General features: G+C 42.7%; 1 protein-coding gene across 11 annotated transcripts in view; it reads left to right on the top strand.

Moving 5' to 3' along the window:
* Positions 1-21992, top strand: part of DUSP16 (dual specificity phosphatase 16) — a 71256-nt gene extending 49264 nt beyond the window's left edge. For all 11 annotated transcript variants that reach the window (XM_064461758.1, XM_064461767.1, XM_064461721.1 and 8 more), the window contains 4 exons: positions 4772-4935; positions 13141-13300; positions 13997-14120; positions 17725-21992. In XM_064461758.1, coding sequence (XP_064317828.1) covers positions 4772-4935; positions 13141-13300; positions 13997-14120; positions 17725-18901 — 1625 coding nt within the window. In that variant the 3' untranslated portion in view covers positions 18902-21992. The remainder of the gene's footprint in view (positions 1-4771; positions 4936-13140; positions 13301-13996; positions 14121-17724) is intronic.
* Positions 21993-24650: the final 2658 nt, after the last annotated feature.

Below are 24650 nucleotides of genomic sequence, written 5' to 3'. Positions count from 1 at the left end.
CACAAGAAGTGAACAGACAAGTTAGCACTGGAACACGGTATGGTAGTGCTGTTTGTTAAACGTGCTGCAGCCAGGGGATGCTTGCTGCTTGGTTAAAACTGAAATCATTTCACTAGTCTCTCCATTTTAACAGGCTACCTAAGCAAGAGCTGAGTTACCTTAGGGCAGTTACACAACTCTGCATTCTTCTGATGGATCATCTAAAACTAGAGTAGAATTTAATTAATTGATTTTTGTCTCAGAAACATAAGAGACAATGAGCTGAACATCAGTTTACCGCTGCTACTTTGATTATCTTTTGCTTTCATGTTGGAAAATATATTGGGTGTTGAAGCCTGAAATCACTTCTGTCTCATCTTGCTTTAATTTGCTCCCATAATGATGGAAGTCATCATCCCGAAAGATTTTTTTTTTTTTTTTTCCCCTTCGAACTTGGGTGAGGCTTATTACTCAAGACAGACTAAAGAGCACTGTTAGCTACTTGCTACCAGCCAAAGGATACAATGACTTACATATGTGCAGTCATGACATAAGCAACTGCCTGTTTAAAACTGAAGGAGGAGACGCATTGTGCTGCTTAGCCTGCTTGACCATCAAGGTTTTCAGGTGTAATGGAACTATTGGATGAGTAGAGATGAGAAAAAGTAAGAGTCAAGAATTCCAAAAGCCTCCTGGGGTGGGTATGGGAGGATCTTTTTAAACACAAGCAAGATTTTATAGATGTATGTATAATACCTAAAAGTTACTCTTTTTCCTCCTTTTTCTGGCCATAACATTCAAATAGACAAGAAGTGGTTTCATCCTGTTGAATGCAAGAGAGCTGTTTTAGCTCGGCTTCACCATAAAGAATACGGAAAACCTGTATGGTTCATAAGCTATTTAGGAGAGAGTATTTTGGAGTTTTTGTCAGTCATCTATTTCCAAGGCCCAGTTACATTTATCAAAGACTTCAGTGAAACTTTATTAACCCAGTAGCTTTGTTAATGACATGTAGATTTTCCACACACCCCCCCACAGTTTCAACATGCTCTTGTGATTGATTTATTATTTGCAGAGGCTGGAGTAGTGGTGGGAGAAAGGGCGTTATTTAGAAACTAGGTCCAGAAGAAAAGTGTATTTTCTCTTATTAAAACAAACTGCTGCCGACAGCCCTATTCCAGTTGAGGTAGGTAAGGAGATTTAAAGATTAAATTTCCCTTGATGCAAAGGTCATCCTCAAATTATGGAATTTGAAACTAAACTAGTCCCATCTTTCTTCTAAGGCTCACTTTTCTATCTGCATTCCCACCTGTCCACTAAATTAATTTTCTAGATGTTTAAAGTTTGTTTTTTGAGGACGGTCTACTTCATTTACAGCAGAAGTGTACAGGTAGTCTGAGTGCTTAAAGCACTTCCCTCATAAGAAGCTCCTCAAGTAGACAGTGAGTAGATTTCAGCTTTGGGGACTCATGGGGGCCGTAATCTGTGTTAGAAGACAGACACATGTGAAATAAATACAATTTTTTCTACACATCTTTAGGTGGTATTTTTTTCCTAATATATCTACCTATATATTTAAAAAAGAGATATATTTAGTAAGTCAATGCAAGCAAATAGTGATGAGCGCATTTCCTTAGAATAGAATTTAGTCTTATTATGACACGACAGCTCTGTGATCGTATGCAAGGATACTGTTGTTCCAGACCCCTGATAGTATGCTTCTTGCGCTAGAAGAAATTGGTAGTTTAGCAGGATGCATACAAGAGTGTGTTTTATTGGTATGGGCTTTGTTTGTGCTTTTTTAAAGCAATTTTTTCAACACACACTGATCTAGAATGTGTTTTTCCTATTGTGAGTGCCATAAAGGCAGATTTGTTGAAAAGCTACTGACTTTTTGAAATGCTTATAAAAGATGGCAGGGAAGATAGAGTAATAATATTTGAAACAAGTCACTGACTGTATGCTATTGAAGTCAGTTCACTACTGATACTAATACTAGGTTAAAATATATTCAAAGGGAAGGAGAGCTTACCTGGAAGTATGTGTAAAGATAGATAATATAACGTCAGAGGTATCTGATTTGAGTTCTGTGGTTGTAATTAATGTTGTAAAGATACTGAAGCAACATGTTACTAGGAAAGCGTAAGTAGAAAGAAGAAACATGACTTTGAAGGGATGAATGTCTCAGAGGAAGTGCTGAAGCACCTAATCTTGAATCACTTCAAGTTTGCCTTGACAGAGCCCTAGAATAAAAATAACAAAAAAACGGCTCCTTACAGTTACGATGGGAGAGTGTGGGCTCCATCGCCCAAAATCTCAGGGTTTTTGTATATTAGCTTCTTATTTAATTTCTTGTTGCAGTGTTCATACAGAAGTGAGACCAGTCGGTAGATAGTTGGGAAACCTTTATTGTTGTTGCTGTTGAACTTTACCCATGTAGTCTTCTACAAAGAAAGCACAGATGTAAAATCTTTTCTGTCCTGTGCTGCTACTTTGTGAGGAAGAAGAGTCACTTCTCTACTTCTGGCTGCATAAGCGAGAGGCTCCAGAAAGCAGCCAACAAGCTTTCCAAGAAATAAAGAACGAGCAAATGAAACCAAAGACCAATATTTGATTTCCCCTTCTTCCCTCAACATCTCAAGGAACTTCTGGGCACCATATCTTATATTAAAGTTAATGAGAGGCATATAATGCCTATAAATTCAAGGATTGCTTCCTACAACAGAGGCGAAAACATTATGCCATACAGAAGAAAATTTAGCAAGTGTGCAAGAGAATTGTTGTGCAAACTCCTCCTTGTCATGCGACTGATACATTGAACAAGCAGCATCTGTGCTCCTGAACAGTGAGATTGTAAAGCAAGGAGGAGGAAATCCAGCAGCCAGGGTTAGAAAATGTCAGAGCCAAATCTTTACTGTGTCCTGTCTAGGTCCATCAGTTTAGGGATATGGCTCTGTGACGGGCAGTGCCTTAGTTAGCATCCCCCCAGACATCCCATACAGTCCAACCTTACCCTCATGTTCTCATGATGAGCGTTGTCATGGTTGTCTAAATCGCTTACCCAACAAAACAGACCAGTGATTTTTTTTTTTTTTTTTCTTTTGTAAGTCAGAAGACTGAACAGGAATCACTGTTCATTGTTTGTCAGATAAAATGGACTTTTACACACTTGGCTATTACCTTGGGTTTTTCTACATTTACTAAAGATACAGACTTTAGAATCCAAAGAATAGGTGTAATTCAGGCAAAGGTAATGCAAGCCTTGACAGAAGAGTGCAGTATCTTATAACTGAATAATTTTAATTCACGACTTCAAACTGTAATAATACTGAACATAGCATTTGGCAGATTTAGCATACTTCACGTCCTTGATGATAAACAGGTGCCTTGTTCTGGACAGGTTATAATTACTCTTCCTTCACTTAAAATTCCACTTGTCTCTGCACTTTAGTGTGAGGAAATAGCTGGGGACTTTCACTGTGGTTTGCACCTTTTGCCCTTACTGGTTGGCTGCTAAATGGTGAAAACAGTCAAGAAAAGCCTGTAACATACTGATTGAAGCAGCTGCTTCCAGTTCTTCAGACTAATTTGTGAAGATGAAGTATGAGAGGGAGCTGAGCTTGGGGTTTAGCTAGGCTTGGAAAAAGCTAGCTACCTTTTGTGAGAACGTGCTTGGTCAAAGTCTAAGTGTGTTGCTGGAGGTTTCTTTGGTTTTGTTGCCTAACTGTGGGTAAGACCAGCTGGACCACAGTTGGTAGCCCAGATTTATAACGCAGCCCCTGTGATAAGCCTTGGAAGCCAAGAACTAGCAAGCAAGAAAAAGAAATGGAACTTGGGCTACGCTGTATGTATTTGTATCTCGAGCAGCCTCAGACTCGCTTTTTGTTCCCTTTGTGTTCCATAGTAGCTGTGCCATGCTGATGGTGAAACATCCTAGGAGCATTTTTGATGGCCACTGGGATTTTAGGTGGGCTTAAATGTCATTCCACTCTAGTTTTCCTGAGTGGTTTAACACAGTGGTGGGAAATAATAATGAAAATGTTTTAGAGCCATAATATGGATAGGGCCTAATAACTAATGCAGATGAAGAACCAGCTAGCAGTAAAGGGAGTAGAGTCTTGTGGTGACTTGCTAGGGGAGTCCACAGCTGGGAAAAGTCTTCCACTGTAGTCCCCCCTCTGCCTTGCCTCCTCCACTTGAGACAGAGAAGCCTTGGCTTCATGTGGTTTTGAAAGGTAAAACCTCTTCCAGTGTGTTGGATGAAGTCTATTAATTATGGATCAGCATAGAAAAAAAGAATGTAGGATTTTAAAAGCAAATGTTAATAACCACATATTGATGCTTTTACCAAATTGAGTAAACATGACATTTTCTTCATGAAGTATAATTATAGACTACAGGAGGAGGAGGTGTTTGGAAAACAGCTTCCTGGGGCAGAGAGGAAAGGGTGTGTGTGCTTTTGGGTACTGTGGCTGTTTTAAAGTCTCATTTTCATGTATCCTTAAGAATGGGAAGAAGTATCAGAAACTTTTGAGGAATGGAGAAAGAGAGAGAAATAAAATGGTCCAGGCAGAGTGGGAATATGCAGCTAGGCCTTCCCTGCTGATGGCTGGTTCTGCACAGTCATGGTACCTCTGGGAGAAGCACACATACAGTTCCTCTGTTAAGGCTTTCTTGCTGCCCCTTAACACCTCCCCATCTCATGCAACAAATGCTGCTTTCTGAGACTTGGTATGGGCGCTGATGCCTATAACACTGCATGTAAATGAAATACGTAACATTCCTCTCACAGGTGGATTTGCTGAGTTCTCCAGCTCTTTCCCTGGCCTCTGTGAAGGAAAATCCACGCTCGTCCCTACTTGCATTTCTCAACCCTGCCTACCTGTCTCCAACATCGGCCCAACCAGAATCCTGCCTCATCTCTATCTTGGGTGTCAGCGGGATGTCCTCAACAAGGTGAGCATTCTGGGTGTCATGTTGTTTACATGGATGAGTATATAATCTCCATGTGTCTTTGTCCATGCTCCTATCATACTGCATCATTACAGCTATGAAACATCTAAAGTAGGTATAGATAATAGATCTCTGTGCATAAGTCATGGAAAGCTATGTGAGAAGTGATGATATACAGACCATATAATTAATCCACGTGTCATGTAATATGAAACTTGGTTTCCTCTCTCCTTCACCTTGGGGAAGATGATATGGTACCTTCCTCAGTAACCTACCAACCAACAGCAAACTATCAAATCTCCCATTATATCAGGTGAGGTAGTTTCCTGTTTGTAGCTCCAACTGGTTTATTTTGACAAGTTTTGGATGTTAATGTATTAATGGTTACAGTAGGACAAAGAAAGATTGTCTGTATTTTAGCATTTACTTCAAGAGTTGGAAAAAATAGCACTTAGATGCCATGAATTGTATAATGAGGGACTACTGCAAACAAATCTTTGTACACCTAATAAAATGTTCAGACCTGGACAATCAGTGGGGTCATTTAAAATGAGTTTTTATGGTAGCACTGCACTAAGAAACTTTTACTGTTTCTTAAGTACATGTGCATTTAATAATTTCTGTTCTTAAAGAATAGCGCAGGACATTTTGGTATACTTAAAATAGGCAGCAAAGTTATCAAATAGAGCACTTGCAGGGTGCTGGACTATGAGATGTCTAAAAGAGTTTGTCTCAAATTGCTACAGGTCTATCCATCTATCTATATCCACAGATGTTTGCATCCATGAGAAGACCAACTCATGTTGCCTACAGTCTACATCCTGGCTCCCTTCACAAGGGAATTTTTATTACTTCTGTCACATATGCCCTCTTGCCTCCCATATTATCCAACAGTCCTATTTATTATTTGAATCTCCAACAGCCTTCATAAGCTGGTATTAAATACATGGATGGGGGAGAGGGGAAGAGTGCTTCACCCTAACATATTGCCTTAATCATGTCCAAGGCTGATGTGTGTGTCTTTTATCCATGTATAAAGCTTAAAACAGAAACTATCCTAATAATGTCCTGTAATTGGATCAAATTCATATACTTTGACCATTATCATAATTTTCACTGGTTTCTTCTGCTTTCACTCCATCCCAGTCTGGCCATTAATAGGCTATTTTTGCATTTTTCACAATTGTTTTAAGGGGATCTTTGACACACAAGCAATCACGTAGAAGGTAATTGTGCTTTAATAAAGCACACAGAAAAATCTTTTGTATGGAGGATATTCAGCAGTCATTGTATTTACTTTGTCCTTAAAATATTGCCTGTCTCTACTGCCAGGTAGCAAGTCAGGATTTCAAATTTGATTCACTTAAGATGGATGTCAAAGTAGCTTATTACTTTTCCTAGCACAAAGGTAATTTGTGGTCCCCACACAAAAGATAGCAGGAAATAAATAACTTTAAAAAACACCCCAAAACCCCAAACAAAACAACCCAAATAACAAAACCCTTGCTTTAAATGGTAGAGTATTAGAAAGTTGTTTTTATGCTGTTTGTTTCAATGTGTGAATGGCAAGTGCTATCCTAGGTGGGAGTGAGGGAGCAACTTGTTCTCCTCATTTTCCTCCAGGACCAGGGATGTGGTTTGAGATGTGACTGGAACTCCAGTGCTGTGGCTCTTAAATAGTGAATAATTCCAGGTGGATGAAAGAGGCTGTTCCCTTTCCTTGGCAGTAAGTTGGTGCCTATGAATAAGTGTTGGGCACAGGCACGGTGTGTGTGCGTCTCACCATGAAAGGAATCCAAGTGGTAGCAGTGGTCATGAATTTCATTACAGGACCAGAGGAGGCTAAACCTGCAACTACTACTGGTGAGCCCTGAGTGTGGCAGAGCTATCTACAGGTGCATTGGGTTTGTATGGCAAAGGTTTAGGTAGCAAGGGGCTATAGGGGTGGCCTCTGTGAGAAGCTGCTAGAAGCTTCCCTAAGGCCTGGTAGAGCCAATGCTAGCTGGCTCCAAGATGGACTCGCCACTGGCCAAGGCCGAGCCCATCAGCGATGGTGGTAGCACCTCTGGGGTAACGTATTTAAGAAGGGAAAAAAAAAAAAAACCTGCTGTGCACCAACAGCAGTGGAGAGAGGAGTGAGAATATGTGAGAGGAACAACCCTGCAGACACTCAGGTCAGTGAAGAAGGAGGGGGAGGAGGTGCTCCAGGCGCCAGAGCAGAGATTTCCCTGCAGCCTGTGGTGAAGACCATGGTGAGGCAGGCTGTCCCCCTGCAGCTCATGGAGGTCCATGGTGGAGCAGATATCCACCTGCAGCCCATGGAGGACCCCACACCAGAGCAGGTGGTTGCCCAAAGGAGGCTGTGACCCTGTGGGAAGCCCACACTGGAGCAGGCTCCTGGCAGGACCTGTGGACCCGTGGAGAGAGGAGCCCACGCTGGAGCAGGTTTGCTGGCAGGACTTGTGACCCCGCGGGGGACCCACACTGGAGCAGCCTGTTCCTGAACGACTACACCCCAGGGAAGGGACCCACGCTGGAGCAGTTCGTGAAGAACTGCAGCCCGTGGGAAGGACTCACGTTGGAGAAGTTAATGGAGGACTGTCTCCTGTGGGAGGGACCCCACGCTGGAGCAGGGGAAGAGTGTGAGGAGTCCTCCCCATGAGGAGGAAGGAGCGGCAGAGACAAGTTGTGATGAACTGACTGCAACCCCCGTTCCCCATCCCCCTGTGCTGCTCGGGAGGATGAGGTAGAGAAAATTAAGAGTGAATTTGAGCCCAGGAAGAAGGGAGGGGTGGGGGGAAGGTGTTTTAAAAATGTAGTATTATTTCTCATTACCCTACTCTGATTTGATCGATAACAAATTTTTAATTTCCCAAATCAAGTCTGTTTTGCCTGTGACAGTAATTGGTTAATGAGCTCCCTGTCCTTATCTTGACCCACAAGCCTTTTGTTGTATTTTTCTCCCTCTGTCCAGTTGAGGAGGAGACGTGATAGAGCAGGTTGGTGGCTACCTGGCAACCAGCCACAGTCAACCCACCACAACAGGAAGAGTTTAGACCTGGTGGTGGCTCTCTTGCCTGTTAATCTACAATCTTGATGTTATTTTGGCATGTGTCCATCAGACATCAGGAAGTGCTGCAGCTTGCAGATACTTTAGAAATAATGTAGGACTGCCAGGAGTTTGTCAGATTTGTACTTCCATCACATATTCTGTGGAGTTTTGATCAAGGATTGCTGTGTTTCCCATTTTTATGGAGAATCACAAAAACGACAGTATACAATCCACAGAAAGTTCAGTAAGTTCTTATTGCCTGGTATGATCCTTGACAGCCAATCTTATGGATTTCTTCCATAGATTACTAAGGTACCTCTTAGGCTTCTTACCCATTTTAGGACAAACATGTATCTTATGATTTCAGATCTGCTCGTTGCTTATACCTTTTTCCTCTTACTTTGAAGAAATAGTAGGCAATGCTTTATTCTGAGCACGTCACACATTTGCTGTGCTGCAGTAGATCTTAGTGTCTTGGTAGCTTATTTTACCACTCCAGTTTTGGTGACTGCCTGTGGAAAATCTGAAATGGCTTCCAGATTTAATATTGGTACCTCTACTAACCTAAAAAAACTGTGGGAACAAATTAAGATTTCTGCCTCTTAGTTTTCCCAACTATTGGCAACTCCTGGTTTTCTGGGTTTGATCAACTTCTTGATTTAACTCAAAGTTAATGGTAGCTGGAGGTCAGCACGCTAGAAACACGACTGGCAGATCTTTGCTGCTTGCTTTGCTTCTGGGGAAGCCTGGATCCTATGCAGGGGTATTGGGGGAGAGCAAGGAAGCTGTCTCTTACTACAGTGAGTGCCCAGAAATACCAGAACGTGGTAAGAAAGCTGGGAAGGGAAGAATGCTCAAAAGGGGGGGCGGTGAGAAAGACAAAACAGGGATACGCAGCAAAGTTCTGTCTCTGTTACGACAGTCTACGAGCTGATAAGTGGTTATCTTTGCGTGCTCTGTTTTATGGCTCTGGCCCTTAAGACTTGCTGGTTTGTTGGCTACTGGAGACAAGAAGTTAGCCTTCTGTTAAGATTAGAAAAGGGTTTTTTTTAATTCAAGTCCAGATTTTTTAAAAATAATTTTCTGAAAAATTCTAGTAAGATTCCCAAAACCATTAAGATATATTTGTATACGTTGACCTTATTTTTGCCTTCACATGCTGCTATCTGTGAGTTCCCTTGGTTCCTTCCATTGACCAGACATATTGATTACTCTGATATTTAAATGTCTCTAAATCATCAGTTTGAACAGCAGTGCAGATTAAGAGTTCTTTTTGCAGATGTTTTAAAAATGTGAATTTTCAGCGTGTTTTAGCAAGATGGGCTTATCTTTTTAGGATCTTTATAAGCTTATCTCTGAGTGCCTGGGTAGGGAAATGCTTGTCGTTGCAGGACAATCTGTATTCGTGACCTTTTAAGAACACTAATGCTATTTACCATTAATACCTCTGCTGATAATGCTTTATTTATGAAAGATATGCAAACACAAACCCTTGGTTTGTGTGTCTTAGGAGATTCTTTATATTTTTGCTTTACCGATTTCTTTCTAAATGCTTAATTCTGAAAATGTTCATAATTTTTTTTGCAGGTTTGAAATACTAAAAATCTCATAAAAGTTCTGCCCTGGCATTTCCATGTGTTCTGGTGATCAGTGCTGCTGCTTTACCTAAATGCACGTTTTTACAAAATGCATACTTTTCACGATTAACAGCTTTATTTTACTCTGCCTAACAGGAAAGTTAATTTCACTTTTTGGGTCTGGGTGTGATATTTTGGTGGCATCACCCAGAGGATACATATTTTGACGGGAGATCTTTGTGAAAGAAAGGCAAACTAAATTCTAATCTATGCAGGATGAGAATGACTGTGTTCTTTCTGAAAGTTAGTATAACAGAAAAAAAATCTGTGTTCTGGTTAAGGGCCTGAACCAGTCCTCTACTAACATCTCATGTTTTGTACTGGCATTTAAACTGTAAAACTTTCTGCTTTGCTACTCACATAACTATTCTAATTCTTTTCTTCCAGACCTGGATTTTATTTCCTGGAACAAAATAACATTTTAGGATGACATTAATTTTCATATTAAACAAGTCATAGAATGTAAATAAGCTGACAAAAGAGCATTCACCTTCTATTCACAAAGTTGTTAGTATTAGGATTTCTGGATCTTCCTCCCATCCTAATTCACTTCTTCCTCGTGGGTGCGTTACAATGAAGGCACTGTTATGGTTACTATATTGGAGTGTGTTTCACAGGGAATGATTGATACTTTAGAACAGAAGGAAGCATAACTTCATTCTTTAGCCTTAGTCTCAAAGACAAGCACTAACACATTTTTGGGTGTTTTGTTGGCTTGGAGATTTCAGACTTGGCGTCTGCAGCCTTCTTGTTCCCATTTGAATAATCAATTCCACATCAAAAACCTTGCATAACTGTGGAATCGTGATGGCTGGACTGTGTGGCCCACCAGCACTTATCTGTTAAAAGAAAAAAATACGGTTTTCTATTCTTCTCCTAAATTAATCAGCCTCCCCTTGGCTATATTCTGAACCAGCATGCATCATGGCAGTCCATTTATTAGCAATATCTTCATCGCCTCCCTCCTTTATACATTATAATGGCCATGACCCTGCATGTACTTTTGTACCTGCTATTCCAGTTGTTCCTTGCTCACCTTAAAGCAGCAACAACAGCAGGTGAGCTGGTTTGGAGACAATATTTCTACATAGTGATCTAAAGCAGGTACTTATTTTACAGAAGTTGATGCTGAAGAGCTTGGAATCCTAGAAGGGGAAAGCTGTGTAGCCCAGGACAGTGAGGCAGAGGTGCTGGGCATCAGGGGTCTCCCTTGCACACGTAAGATATTGCAGGTCTAGCAGTAGCTAGTCCACTGTGCCAAGAACCCAATTCCCAATACCTTCCCTCTCTGGATAGTTCCAAATATTCCCCTACTTCCTTACAGCGCTCCTGCTTTTAAACTTTTAGGATTATTGGTGTGTGAAAGCTAACTATAGTAAAGGAAAATGCGACAGAGTCGGCTATGCAGGGCTGAAGGGAGCTTTCTGGCTGGGGAGATGTGAAGGAAGGGAGAGGGGGACATCGCTGACATACTGGAATTTGTTGTCATTGATGAGAAGCTGAGCTTTACTGGGAGTGTGACCTAGGAAACTACCAGGGAAGAAGTGGTAAGGCTGAGAACTTATTTTGACACATCCAGCCCTATTTTTGTGTGTTGGGTTTTGTTGTGGGTTGGTTTGTTGTTTTTTGTTTTGTTTTGTTTTTGTCTTTTATCATTGCTGGAAAGTATATTTCTGATTGTTTTGCGAGTAACTGGTCACTTCCTGTTCCCCTCAGATGGGTGAGTTTATGATATAATGTATGTTCATTAGTTTAATGAACTAATGAACAGGCACCTCTGAATGTGCTGACATGAGGGACTTTGGATGGAAGTTTGGAGAAGCTGTTCATTTTGTTCCAGACACAAAATTCAGCTCGCTAGCAGAGATTCATGTAAACTCCCTGTTTAAAATGCAGCCGGTAGCAATATACACTTCCCTCTGTAAATGACTGAGGTAGATTCCCTTCTCCCCTGCAGTTCTTCGTTCTCACTGAACATTTAATTTGTGCATGCATATACATGTGTGTGTATGCGTATTCATCCTTCTACATATACACTTAACATACATGTGGTGGTCCTGATTGCTAAATATCACACGTTATTTAAACCATTCTGTTTTGAACAAGATAGAGTTCTGGCTCTTCAGCTCAATAGCCATACCCCTGTTTCTCTTCACTGAAACACCTTTATGCTTGCAGAAAAAATACGTATTGAGAAGAAGCGACCATTTGGTTTCATGACTATTTTCATACTCCAGGTGAAATCTGCAGTGTAAAAAATTTTTTCTTACTGCTCCCATGAATCGACATAACTATTTTTTTTAATAATTGCTATAAAAGCAATAGGACTAAAATTGGTGTTGGTGGGGTGTTGGCTTTTTTCATGTTCCAGTTTAGTTTCAGACATTGGTTTCCATAGAAATCTGGCCAAAAGCTCCCCAGTATTTGTATTCAGTGTAACTACTGTCCAGGCATGGTATTGCGTGTCACTTACTGCCAAACCATATGTGAACCAAAAAAGTTGTTTGATCGGTATTATTCCAACCTGCTTAATTGCTTTTCTGTGTCAAGGTGCTGACAGGATGGTTTTGGTAGAGCCATCTCTAGTTTACTAGTACTTGTTTCCACCTGTTTTGGCACTAAGGTACCTACTGCATCAGATACTACTTTGCACAACTTAAATACAGAGAGTATGGCAAGGTGCAGAAAAGAGGTGCCTTTTTTTTTTTTTATAAATTATTCCCAATCATGAAAATTAACTTATTTTAAAAGCCTTATACTTTGAGTCTCTTTGCTTGTTGCTGTGATAATCTCTTGAGATGCAAGAGGACTAAAGACTGAAAACTGAAATACGAGCAACTAAATCATAACCCACAAAGCGGAACTCCTATAAAACTGGAGTCAGTTCTGTGTGAAAATGGTTTAATTCGAGGTCTTCAGCTCTTACTCAGCTCTTTCTCTCAAGGTTTCGAGTGAGTTTTGCACGTTGCCTTAGAAACAAGGAAGTCCCGGACGCTTTTAGAGGTGACTGCGGGAGGCATTGGTTTAATTTCATATTTCTCACCAATATCTGTGATGGAGCAAGCTCAGTCTTGGATATGTGGTCCAGAACACATGTATTTGGGTCAGCAAACTACATGTGGGAAGTGCTTGGTTATGTTATCAGCTTGCACGGTGAGAATTCAAAGTAGCAAAAAAATTAATTCCTTTGGAAGTGATGCGTCAGAGTAGCTGAAGGGATTCTACCATCATTTGTTCTTTGCTAACATTGTTTGTATGGACTACAAAGCCCATACGTTATTGGACACACTGGATGTCCCATTAAAAGTTGTTTGAAGAATTAAAAGCTGAGGATTTGTTTCTTCCCACCCCCCACCCCCACCCCCCGGAAAAGAATGCCCTTAATACAGCTAGAGCAATTCCAACCTGAATTCCAGTTTGTGTTTTAGCTTTATGATGTGCTTTAGGTTCATAGTTCCTGTGTAGTGTGCCAAAGGTACTATTTGACTTCTCTAGGCTTAATCTTTCTCTCTTTCCTAGGAGCTGATGCAGCAGAATGATATTGGCTACGTACTAAATGCCAGCAATACTTGTCCAAAGCCTGATTTTATTCCGGAATCCCATTTCCTGAGAGTGCCTGTGAACGACAGCTTTTGTGAGAAAATTTTGCCTTGGTTGGATAAATCAGTCGATTTTATAGGTGAGAAGAAAATTTAAATTCTCTCTCCCGAACAGTTTCTGAATTCCTTTGTGCGTCTGCCTTGCTGTTTTGGCTGGAGAAAGCCTGAATGCTTTCTGGGTGGTATGAAAACACCCTAAGGATCTACGTACATGATCACCATCACTTTAGAAGCACAGAAGCAAAATAACCTAGGGAGATTCTGCCACTGCGTTTTCCAGCACTTACAGAACAAAGACACTTTTTAAGAGCACAGCTCTGCTTTCTGGCAACCTCATAGATGCCCGGTACATGCCTGCAGAGAGTGAATTAGAAAATTGGACATACAGATCCTGTCTTTAGCTTTGAGAAGTGAGCTAGCCAATTTGAACTGGCCAAATTGTTCTGTCGTGAATGCCTGCTTTTTTACTTGCGTATAAAATTAGAAACAATCACCTTTCCCAGACATCTAAATAGGGTTGTTTATGTGCACATTAAAACGCAGTATGCTGTAACTGCAGTATGTTTCCTGTGTGTAGTCGCATGATTTTTCTATACTCAATGCTATACAGTGCTAGAGAAAATAATTGATTTTTGTTTAAAGCTTCCATGAGCTTTGCAATGAGCAGTTAATTTGGAAGTTTTGAACGATTTTAAATAACATTGCTTTCTTTGCAAACTTTTCATCATGGTATAATGCTGCTGAGTGTGACACTTGCCAATTTCTTCGCTATGCAGAAAAAGCAAAAGCATCAAATGGCCGAGTGTTAGTGCACTGTTTAGCTGGAATATCTCGCTCTGCCACAATCGCTATTGCATATATCATGAAGAGGATGGATATGTCCTTAGACGAAGCTTACAGGTAAGGAGAAAGTTCCCCTTCGTGTTAATTCTTGTTCCTGTTGGCTTGTTTTTGAGGTGAAGAATAAAAGGTTATATGACCAAGGGTAGAAGCAGACACGTTATTTTATCTGGTAGTTCCCTGGCCTCTGCACACTCCTTTTTTCAAATGTAGACTTCCTCCATAAACAGATTAGTGGTGGTGTGTAGATATCAGACACCTAATATTAATTCTCCACCTGCAAAAAATGCTGATGCTTGTCTTTGCTCCGAGTAGGCAAATACATGGAATTTAAAGTGCTTATCAAGTGTGTGTATGTACATACATACAGCTATAGCACAAATATAACAATATCTGTGAAGTCTGAGAGAGAATGGAATGGGTAGGGTTAAAGAAAGAGACTGAGCATATTTATAATCACACTTACAACAAACACTATGCTGGAGCTGTGGACTTCAGTTTGGTATTTGGTAATGCTCTCAAAGAACTGCCTGCCGGTGAAATGTCTACGAATTAAGAAAGCTTCTTTGTTGCTATTAAACTCAACCAGAAAGTATTTTGAAGTGTTGGCTCTTTGTGGCATTGGGGAATTATTGTGGGACCACCCTCCCACTCCCCCCCCCCCCCTTTTTTTTTTAACCTTTCAAGTCCCATGTTTCTGTACTTGGATTGTGAACACTCTGCTAGATTCCAGGCGGCTTGGTTGCAGTTTACCATGACTTCTCTACTTCATTTAACAACCTGCTTTGTTGTGTTGTACAGAAAAGGATGGTTTTCTTTTTGGTACTTGTTGGCACAGCTGATGCATTGCTGTGACATGCGTGGTGCAGAGGCGATTCAACAATTGTGCTGGAGCGGGTGGAGAGGAGTATCTTCCAAATCACTAGTGTGTTTGCTACTGCTATCTCTAAAACACCAATGAGGACAGAAAGATGAACATTTGATATTCCCTTGGGGAGCGTGATTTCCATGGGGCATTTTCTTTTAAGCTGATGAACATGATTATGTATGCAGTGCAAAAAGTGCATGTAAGAGGTGCCTGAACTACAACCATCTCCCATTGCCTTTAGAAATTTTCCATATTTGTTACTAGAGTCTGCCAACAGTTTGGTGGTGTGCAGTAATTTCAATGTGTGTGGTGAAAAGGGTTTGGTTAGGAGGCATAGGTGAAAACTCAGTTATACAGGTTTAGGTAATATGCATGAATTAGTGGATGTGGATGGATACTGTGCAAAGTATGAGCCTGATCCACCGAAAAAACCCTGTCTGGTCTCAGGCTGCAGTGGTCTGGCGGGTAAGCTGTAGAGGACTAAACACTTCTAAAACTTCAGGGAACTTTTGAAGTGCTGCTTCTAAATTCTTCCGTGAAATCTCTGCATTAAACTCTAGTTTGTTTCTTAACCAGAAGTGTTAACTGAGTGTGAAGGATTAATCATCCTAGGCCTTTTTTTCCTTTGTACTGCTAATACTGAACAACTACTGTGACACATAGATTATATTTTGCTGTATTTCCTTTGATATGGCTTCGTGAGAACAGTCGGCAGCATATTTCACTCATTGGTTTGGGATCTTGTTGGCAAAGCTTGAAAGAACAATACTTCTCTCAGAGTTAATAAAAGTTATTAGATAAAATGTTTGTCTGACACCATTACGAAAATAAAAAGGCGACAGTGTTACTTGAAGTGAAAGATCTGAGGAAATAAACATTTTTAATCTTTTATATAATGGATGATACAAGGGAAACAAACATCAAAATTAAATGTTATGCATATTTTCCAATTGGAAAAAAGAGTGTGCATTTTTAAATGAAAAAGTTTGCAAAGCCTTAAAACTTGTTGGGGGGATCCAGCAGACTTCCCTGACCTTTTTCCATTTTTTAAAAAGCTAGTTTTAAATTTAGAACTGCCCCATATTTTGGGGTGAGATGAGGATAAAGTTGGAAGGGAGAGGCTACCAGAACACAGGCCAGAAACTGCAGGGTTGACCAGAAGGATCTTCCTTTAAATAACAAATCCAATAACAGGTACAACTAGCTTTGACGGGAAAAGAATGAACAAAGACCGTATGAATTCTCATGAGCAAATTGCTTACACTGAAATAAAAGCCCCCAAATTCAGTGCGAGGAGATTGACCTAAAGAATCCCTTCTGACGTGACTTAGTAGTTTTCTCCGTTTGCCAGTGTTGGCATTTCATGGTGGAAGTTCCCACTATCACTCTGTGCAGTCTGATCTTCCAGGTCATCCTGTCAGCTCGACTATTCCTACTATTGTTGGTTGGTTGGCAACTTAAAAAAAAAAAAAAGGGCAGGTTTTGTTTGGTATTTTTCATGTGCTTGCCTGCTTTTGTGCTAGTATATACATACGTGCACAAGCCCACTGTCCAATCTTTTTTCATGCTGTTTCTAGTGACTGCAAACTTAGCCCCTGTACAAATCCCCAGAGGTATTTTTTTGCTTTTAATAATATTTAAATTTCCCAGTGATAAGTTTTATATGTGTGTTTGTGCTAGATTTAGCTCTTCAATGTTTCTTCCCTCGTTAATTCACTTGCATCTGGTACCTTCATAGTCCCAGGAATGCTTTTAAAAAAAAAAAAAAAAAAAGGAAGGATTTGGGCAGCTTTCTGTTTTACAGCCTGTAAGAAGCAAAGAGTACTTATTTAGCTATATTGCAAATCAGACAGGTAGAAGGCATTGCTTTTGTATTTAACTTTGAAGTATATGACATGACTTCTAACACTTAAGTCACATTTATAGTCCTGGTTCAGGAAAACATTTTAAGTACGCGTTGCACCTTGTCCATATTCAGCAGCCGAGTATGTAAGTGCATGCTTAGCTTGGCACATGTGCGCGGGTCAGGCTGCTTCCTACTGGACTTGAAAATAGATTAACTTTTCCAGTGATTTGGTACTACTGTTGCCCTTTACTGCCGAACACCTACAGAGCTGGAGAGAACGGTTTTGGTTTAATGCTGCATTTGCTCCTTTCTGGTTTTCTTTTTGATGGTCATATCAGTGGCCAATACCAGCGTATGGTAGAAATCACTGGCATTTGCTGCATAAGGTCAGCGCATATCAGAGCTCTTTGTCTGGCGTGACAAAGTTAAGCAGGGCAGGAAGCGCCCACCGCAATAAGACGAGCATGAGAGATGTGAAAGGAACATAGGGTTTCATCCCTTTGAATGGTGGGGAAAGTGGTTTGCTTTCTGCAGTGCAGGGGAGGCCAAGGTCTCTTGGCTAGAGCTCGGATGCTGTTTGTGCAGAACTTGAGCTCGCAACTCCAGTCAGAAACGGAGGTAGCAGAGCTCCCACTGGTGAAGTACAATAAGGAAAACTATTCCCTCAAACCTTGTTGTGGACGTCGTAAAGAGGTAAAAAGAACTGTTTTCCCTTTGTCAGACATCTTTACGTAAGCTACAGAGAGAATTGAGAGCATCCAGCATTATCTTGTTTAAAAGTTGACTTTTTTTTTTATCCATGTTTCCTGTACTTGATGGAACCTCAGTCCAGGCATCCTGACAAGTTAAGATTAGGCTGTTAGCATTCACCACAATAGCTCTAAGGTTATCTCAGGTCTAAGCAGCAAGTCCTTAAATTAATTCTTGTTTTGTTTGTCCCCTCTTTCCAGATTTGTGAAAGAAAAAAGGCCAACCATTTCTCCCAACTTCAACTTCCTGGGCCAGCTTTTGGACTTTGAGAAAAAGATCAAGAACCAGAGTGGCCAGCCTGGACATATTAGTAAGCTGAAACTTCTGCATTTGGAAAAAAGCAGTGAGCACATGCTGGTCCCAGAAGGTGGGCAGAGCAGCCTCTCCACTAACCAGATCTGCATTACCGCTACCTCCGAGATCGTGGAACAGAAGCCCATGGACTGCGGCAGTGACCCGCGCGGGCACGTGTCCCCCCTGGAAGATGGCCCGCTGGTACAGGGCATAAACGGACTGCACGTCTCCCTAGATAAGGTGGAGGACAGCAACCGGCTGAAGCGCTCCTTTTCTTTGGATATCAAATCTGTATCCTACTCGGCAAGTAGCAACTGTGTGACTGCATCGGTTCAGGGCTTTGCCTCCTCTGAAGACACCCTGGAATACTACAAGCACGCAACTGCTTTAGAGGGCAGCAGCAAGTTGTGTCAGTTCTCCCCTGTCCAGGAGGTCTCGGAGCAGACCCCAGAAACCAGCCCTGACGAAGAGGAAGCAAACCCTCCCAAGAAACCCCAGAACACCTGGCAGCTGGATAGCCACAGCAAACGGCAGCACCTGGGGAGAGCCAGCAGCAGTGCCACCTCTCAGCGGTCGCTCCTGTACCCGCTCCACCGGAGCGGGAGCATGGAAGACAACTACCGAACGAACTTCTTGTTTGGTCTCTCCACCAGCCAGCAGCATTTGGCAAAATCTGCTGCTGGGCTGGGCCTTAAAGGCTGGCACTCGGACATCTTGGCTCCTCAGACATCGGCTACATCCCTTACCAACAGCTGGTATTTTGCAACTGAGTCCTCGCATTTCTACTCTGCCTCCGCCATCTATGGGAACAGCGCTGCTTACTCTGCCTACAGCTGTAGTCAGCTGCCCACGGGCTGTGACCAGGCCTGTGCTGTGCGCAGGAGGCCAAAGCAGGGTGACCGCGGTGACTCCAGGCGGAGCTGGCATGAGGAAAGCTCTTTTGAAAAGCAGTTTAAGCGCAGAAGCTGCCAGATGGAGTTTGGGGAGAGCATCATGTCAGACAACAGATCCAGAGAAGAACTGGGGAAAGTAGGCAGTCAGTCGAGCTTTTCAGGCAGCATGGAAATCATTGAAGTGTCTTGAGGGGGCAACGGGCTTGTGTGACTGTATCAGAGTTGCTTCCCCCTCCAGGCCGCTCCCTCAGCGTTTGAAAGGTCCCTGTAAATCTGAGAAGAACAAACTTTGTGCAGAAAGGTGGCAGGGGGCGGGAAGAAGTGCGAAGCTTCAGTGTGAACACAGTGACTAGATTCATACGGCAAAGAAATGACAAGTGAGCAGCTGCCTGAGGAGACCGGGTGTGCTGGGTTTTTCTCCTCCCCTTTCCTGGAGAATGGCAGAACATTTCAAAGACCTTTCCCTGATGGAGGAAGGAATTACATGCAATGGATTGCACATCCTTTCAGTGGTTTTTAAAAGGAAGCTCTCTTGGTATCAAACCCTTGCTCTGGTTCCACTGAAACGTGCTCATCAAAGCTACCCATCAAAGCTAGTTTTGTCCTCCCCGCCCCATGCCCCACATCTTCACCAGTGCACCTTAGCCCTGACACTGAGCCAACCTCTGGAGGGAGACCTTTTTCCTGTAAGAAAGGAGACCGGGAGCGATTCCAAAGGACAAAGGGACTGGTTACAGCAAGGCTGGTCTGAACGCACAGTTCAGGCAAATGTAAATACTGGTGTAACTATTGTTCTAATGGATAGGCTTTAGGTGATTTGCTAGAGAGCTGCTTCAGAGAAAAAAAACCAGTACCTCAAAAATATAAAAAATAAACTAGGGCTTTATGGCTGCCAGATGCTGGTAGTCAGTTCATAAGCAATGTGAACAAGTAACGACTAGCCACATTTGATGTTATTTTTTTTAAAGCTGTCTACGCACAAGTGTTTCAGTTGGCTCAGCAGCAGTTCTTAAAAATGACGACTGAACCATACTTAGGACTCCTCCCCCCAGTCTTTTGAAACATAGAATAAGCAGTGTTTGGTTTGGTGTTGTTTTTTGGTTGTTTTTTTCTTTTTAATTAAGCTGGCTTCTGGTTGAGGGGTAGCTGCTTTGCCTTCTAAGCTATAATGGCATGGTTCATACCTAGGGTTATGTGCAAGAGAAGCGGCTGGTACAATACAGCAACATCCTGTTTTTGCCAGTTGACAATTCAACAGGTGGCCCGTGAAGGCTCTTTTTTTTTTCCTTTTCATTTTTTAAAGCTAAAAATGGGCTTTTGTCCTTAACTGAGCAGTACTACTAAGGAACTGCTCTTCATATATGGTTCCCGTCACCTGTAGGGTAGGGGCATTTCAGGTGGCTGGGTTTTTTTCTCCATCCCAACATCCTCACTCAGACCGTGGGGGCTTGGCGCTGGAAGCGTCTCATTAGGTTTGCTGACTTCATCTGAGAAAGAGAAGTCTGGCTGGCTGTCCAAGGAAAACAGAAGGGGACGTCCAGCGTCCTGTCTCGTAGTGTGGTGTGGAAGAGAGGGGGCTTCAGAAGAGACAGCTTTACTGGGAAGCTGGCTCACCTCCCGCGCTCCTGGCTCCAAAGGAACTTGATCCTGGCTGTTGCCCTCTGTGTCCCAGCGTAGCATCCTAGTTTCCCAGTGTGCCAAGGCATGAGTTGGCTGCAGACACTTGTAGCTGTGCTGCTGCTGGCTGGGGCCACGTCCTCACCCTCCCCACCCCAGGGAACATGCCAGCTCAAGGAGGTGTCGCTTCCCTGCTGCCAGCGGGGTGTTTCATGGGAGATTAGGCACAGCCCTTCTTGTGTTGTTTTTGACAGTGAACCAGCTGCTTCCCCTCCAGCTCCCGATTCTTGCGGTACCTTGGCTGCCGCCGCTCAAACTGTTTTGTGCGCACGTGTTCCTGCAAGAGGTTTGTGATCAGCGAGGGGTGGTACCAGAGGCACAGCGTAAAGCTTCGGCTTTCCTGCTCCGATGGGAGGTGCACACATGGTATCTGGGTCTTCCCCAGCACCCCTCAGAATATCTATCCAGGGGAAACTATATTGTTCTGTCCCATTTCAGAGCAGGCAGCTGAAAATTGTAAATCAGCACATGTAACATGTACTTACCCCCGGCCAACAGCTTTAAAAAAAAATATTTGTCAGCAGCAAACTGAAGTGCTAATTCAAGTCAGCAGCTTGGGTTTTGGGGGGTTGTTTTGTTTTTTTTACTGTAAGTTTAGCTAGTTGTGACTCAAATCTCAGGTTTTACTATATTGAAAAGTGCAGAAGATTTTGTCGTTGTGTTTTGTGGCTAGGATGTGACTTTAATCTCCTGTTGGACTGTTGAAAATAGCACTGAAAGCTACAGCATTGATTAACTTGATCCTAAAAAAGTGCAAAAGGCACAGAGAGAGGCAACACCAGGAGTAACTGAACCCAGAGGCTGTGTTTGTGCTGTGTGTGTGGGATGCTGCAAGAAGGGGTAGCCTGGGCAAGGGCTACGTGGACACCACACTAGAGCGCGTGTCAGGTCTTAGCTATTCATTAAGCATACTGCCACTTGTCTCTGTTTATGTATCAAGTGAAAGTAGTTACATTACAACTATTTTCAGCATATATACGCACGCTGTGTGTGTATGTAAATGGTTTAGCAGTGCTCCGCTCAGCCAGATTTCAGTTAAAGTCCATGTCTTCGATTTAAATTAGTTAATGGGGCTTAACACAAATCAAACCCTAGAGGCAGAAACAGCGTCTTCCTGTCTTTGTGCTCCTTCACAAGTGTGATCTCCCCTTCTCTCTCTCTACATACAAATATGTAAGTTTGGGTTCCGTTTGATTAATTACCTTCTGAGGAACTGAAATCTGGTCTTCTGTCTCCTCGTGATTTCCAGTACACAATAGTCGCTGAACGAATCAAAGCTGTAGGCTCAGTATTTTTAGGGGACAGGTTCCTGCAGGAGGAAGCCTTAACCCCATGTCCTGTGCAGGGTGGTGCCCTGTCTCCTGTCCGACCTAGTGTCCTGTACCTGAACAATGCTGGAAATGGTTTTTAGAAGTTTGGAAAGCAAAGTGGAGGATGCGAGGGGGGAAATGTGTATATGTTCGATATGAATATAATGTTCTTTGGTGTATGGCAAGCTGTTTAAATGGTTCAGAGAGATGTGAGTGTCTCATCTTGTTGTGTCATGAGCATTACCTGTATGTTATGATGAAATAAAATCAGAAATGGTACCTGTTTATATAGAACAGCTGAGGAATGAGCCTGTGTGCCTCTGGCTGCGGAGTGCGCGTTACCTGCCTGCAGCATGACCTGCTCCCCAGGACTAGCAGGGGGCTCGTCCTTATCCTGTGTAGCCTTTGCAGATGCATGCCTGTTAATGAATGACACAGACCGGGCAGCTCTGGGCTGCTCAGTGCAAGCAGCTGTGATTTTACAGCACCAGTAGCAGTTCCAGCCTTTTACCTGTTCCTGTTTACCCCACCTCTTCTGTTCCCTTGAATAGCAGCAGCAGTGTTTCTCTGCATTAACGACTTAGAGAGTCTAATGCGGTTGCAGGTAAACTGTTCCCAAGGCAGCTGTGCTAGGCTTTCTGAAGCAAGTGTTTCAAATCGATAAAGTTACTTAGGATGAAGCCCATGGTTTCTTCTTGCCTCCCATAATTCTTTGAAGAAGAATTTAATTAAATACTTGTTTTGACTAATTCTGCCAGTCCTGAAGCATTCAGGGCAACTTCTGATTGCTGATGGAGGGGTATGCCCCTCATTGCTTCTTCAGAGCACAGCTTATACAAATGTAGCATATATTAAAATTAAATCCTGCAGTAGAACATGGCTGCTAACATTATATCCTTAGATGGCAAAGCTCAGACCTGTAAGTTTCAGTAATGGTATCTTCAGGCTCAGGTCCAGTAGCAGAAGGTATATTTTTAAAAAGATAGTTTTAACACACAATCCCACTCTGGAAATGTGGAATCTTTGACCTCTCTGGAAGAGACCGCACCATCGCTCACAGCACGAGTAGCAATCTGTGTGGGCTTCTATGCTTGCTTCTACAAACAAGACATACCAGCTAGTACGCAGAAAGCTTGCATGCATTGCATGGTAAAACAAGAACCATGCACAATGCTAGACCTAAATGGCACCAGCTTGTTAGGTTCACCTGACAATCCTCTAAGATTTACCTGCTCTAGCTCCCCTCACCCTACTCCAAAGTCCGCTTCTGACCTCAGTAGGTCAGGCTAGCTCTTGTATGAACGGCTTGTTGCCTTTAAGAGTTGGTTTTTGAAGCATGCACTTTAGCTTTCACCTGTCCTCCTCTTGCCTGCTTTGCAGGACTCGCTCTGCTCTTGTTCCTCCATCCCTCCACTCTTGCCCCTGCCAGCAGACAGCTCTGTGGAAGAGAGTCTACCTCAATCTCCAGTCAAAGCCTGGGAGGCAACTAAAATGGGCCTCGCACGTGTCATCAACATCTAATATTTTCACTTCATTGACTGGCATTACTGGGCAGGGGTCCCTGAGGTCACTGGGCTCTTGACGTAACAATCACTGTTATATTCCTAGAGTGAAGTGGAATGAAAACAGGGCAAGCCTCCCCCCAGCATGGATCAGGTAGCTGTACTTCTTTTTTGCGGGGCTGGGTGGGAGAAAGTAGAAATGTGATAATTATGGGAGCTGCTCCTTACACTTTGACTCACAGCAGAAGTTTGAAATTGATTTCTCCCAGAAAGTGGTGGTGTCAAAAGTCCAGAAGAGTGGCCTGGTGGTTTTCCTGGAGACAGCACCAGAGTCCTAATCAGGCTGTTACTGCCCCTTTTTAAATCTGAAATTAGTGAGAATCAGCCACACTCACCTACCTAGACATTTTAATTAGCCATACCCTGACTAAACACCTAGCTAGCCTGTATTTGTTCTTACAGTTTCTGAGATGAAAGTGGCATTAGTGTAGTACTTTTAAGGCATTATAGTGTTATAATACAATACTGCTGTTATACTATACAGACAAAACCACAATTGGGAATTCAGGTGGAACTGTTGATAATAGTGAGCTTAGCCTTAGCCTGGCAGCCAGCCTTTCCCTTGGACCTGCGCCTCCAGAGAACCTCTTGGCCCTTGGGCCCCAATGGCTGCTCTGAGGTAAACTGAAGTGTTTCTACTGTGAAGCCTTCAGGTAATTCTACACTTTGAGACTAAGACTCCCTATAAATAGAAAAGGGAGCTATTTCTAGCCTTCTGCAGCACCCATCTCTCTGGGAAGGGGCTGCTTTCCTAGCATATAAAAATGCTGTCAACCAGCCATTTAGGGAACTGTCCTGTCGGAAGGGAATGCTTACTTTGAGGTGTGGGTTTCACTGCTGTTTGCAGGGGCCTTCACCAAACGCCACTGCTGTACAAAGCTGAAGTGTGATATATTACAGGCAAGTGTGAGGCTGGAGCATCAGATCACTTAACAAAAAAACCCCAAACCCCTATACATTTACATCTCTCTGTTTAGCACCCCATGGGCAGTAGGTGAGAATCCGTCACTACTTTGCTTTCCCAATGCCAGGAGAACAGCCTTCTCCTACAGCTACTTTCACTTATTCTCCTCTAAACCACTGATTTTCTAAGTTTATTAGAATAACCTGTTTCCTGCAGGAAACAACTCCATCGTGGGATGTTCTCAAAGCTGGGCTTCCCTCAGCAAGCACCAAATACTCTTACAGCAGCTGCCCCTTCTGTTTTTAAAAAACAAAATTTTGCTAACCACTTGCAGAAAGCTGGTTACCCGGTCGTTAACAACCCCTGTGACATTCCACGGAGCCTCCTGTATTGCTGTGCCTCTCGGGCGTTCGGCCTGCATCAGAATTCAGAGAACAGAATCAAACACTTTGATCGCTCTGCTGGTAACACCCCCAGCAACGTACT

The sequence above is a fragment of the Phalacrocorax carbo genome, chromosome 1 (genome assembly GCF_963921805.1).
Source record: "Phalacrocorax carbo chromosome 1, bPhaCar2.1, whole genome shotgun sequence".
Lineage (NCBI taxonomy): Eukaryota > Metazoa > Chordata > Aves > Suliformes > Phalacrocoracidae > Phalacrocorax > Phalacrocorax carbo.
The sequence above is the reverse complement of the archived record's forward strand: the minus strand, read 5'-3'. Positions and strand labels throughout refer to the sequence as shown.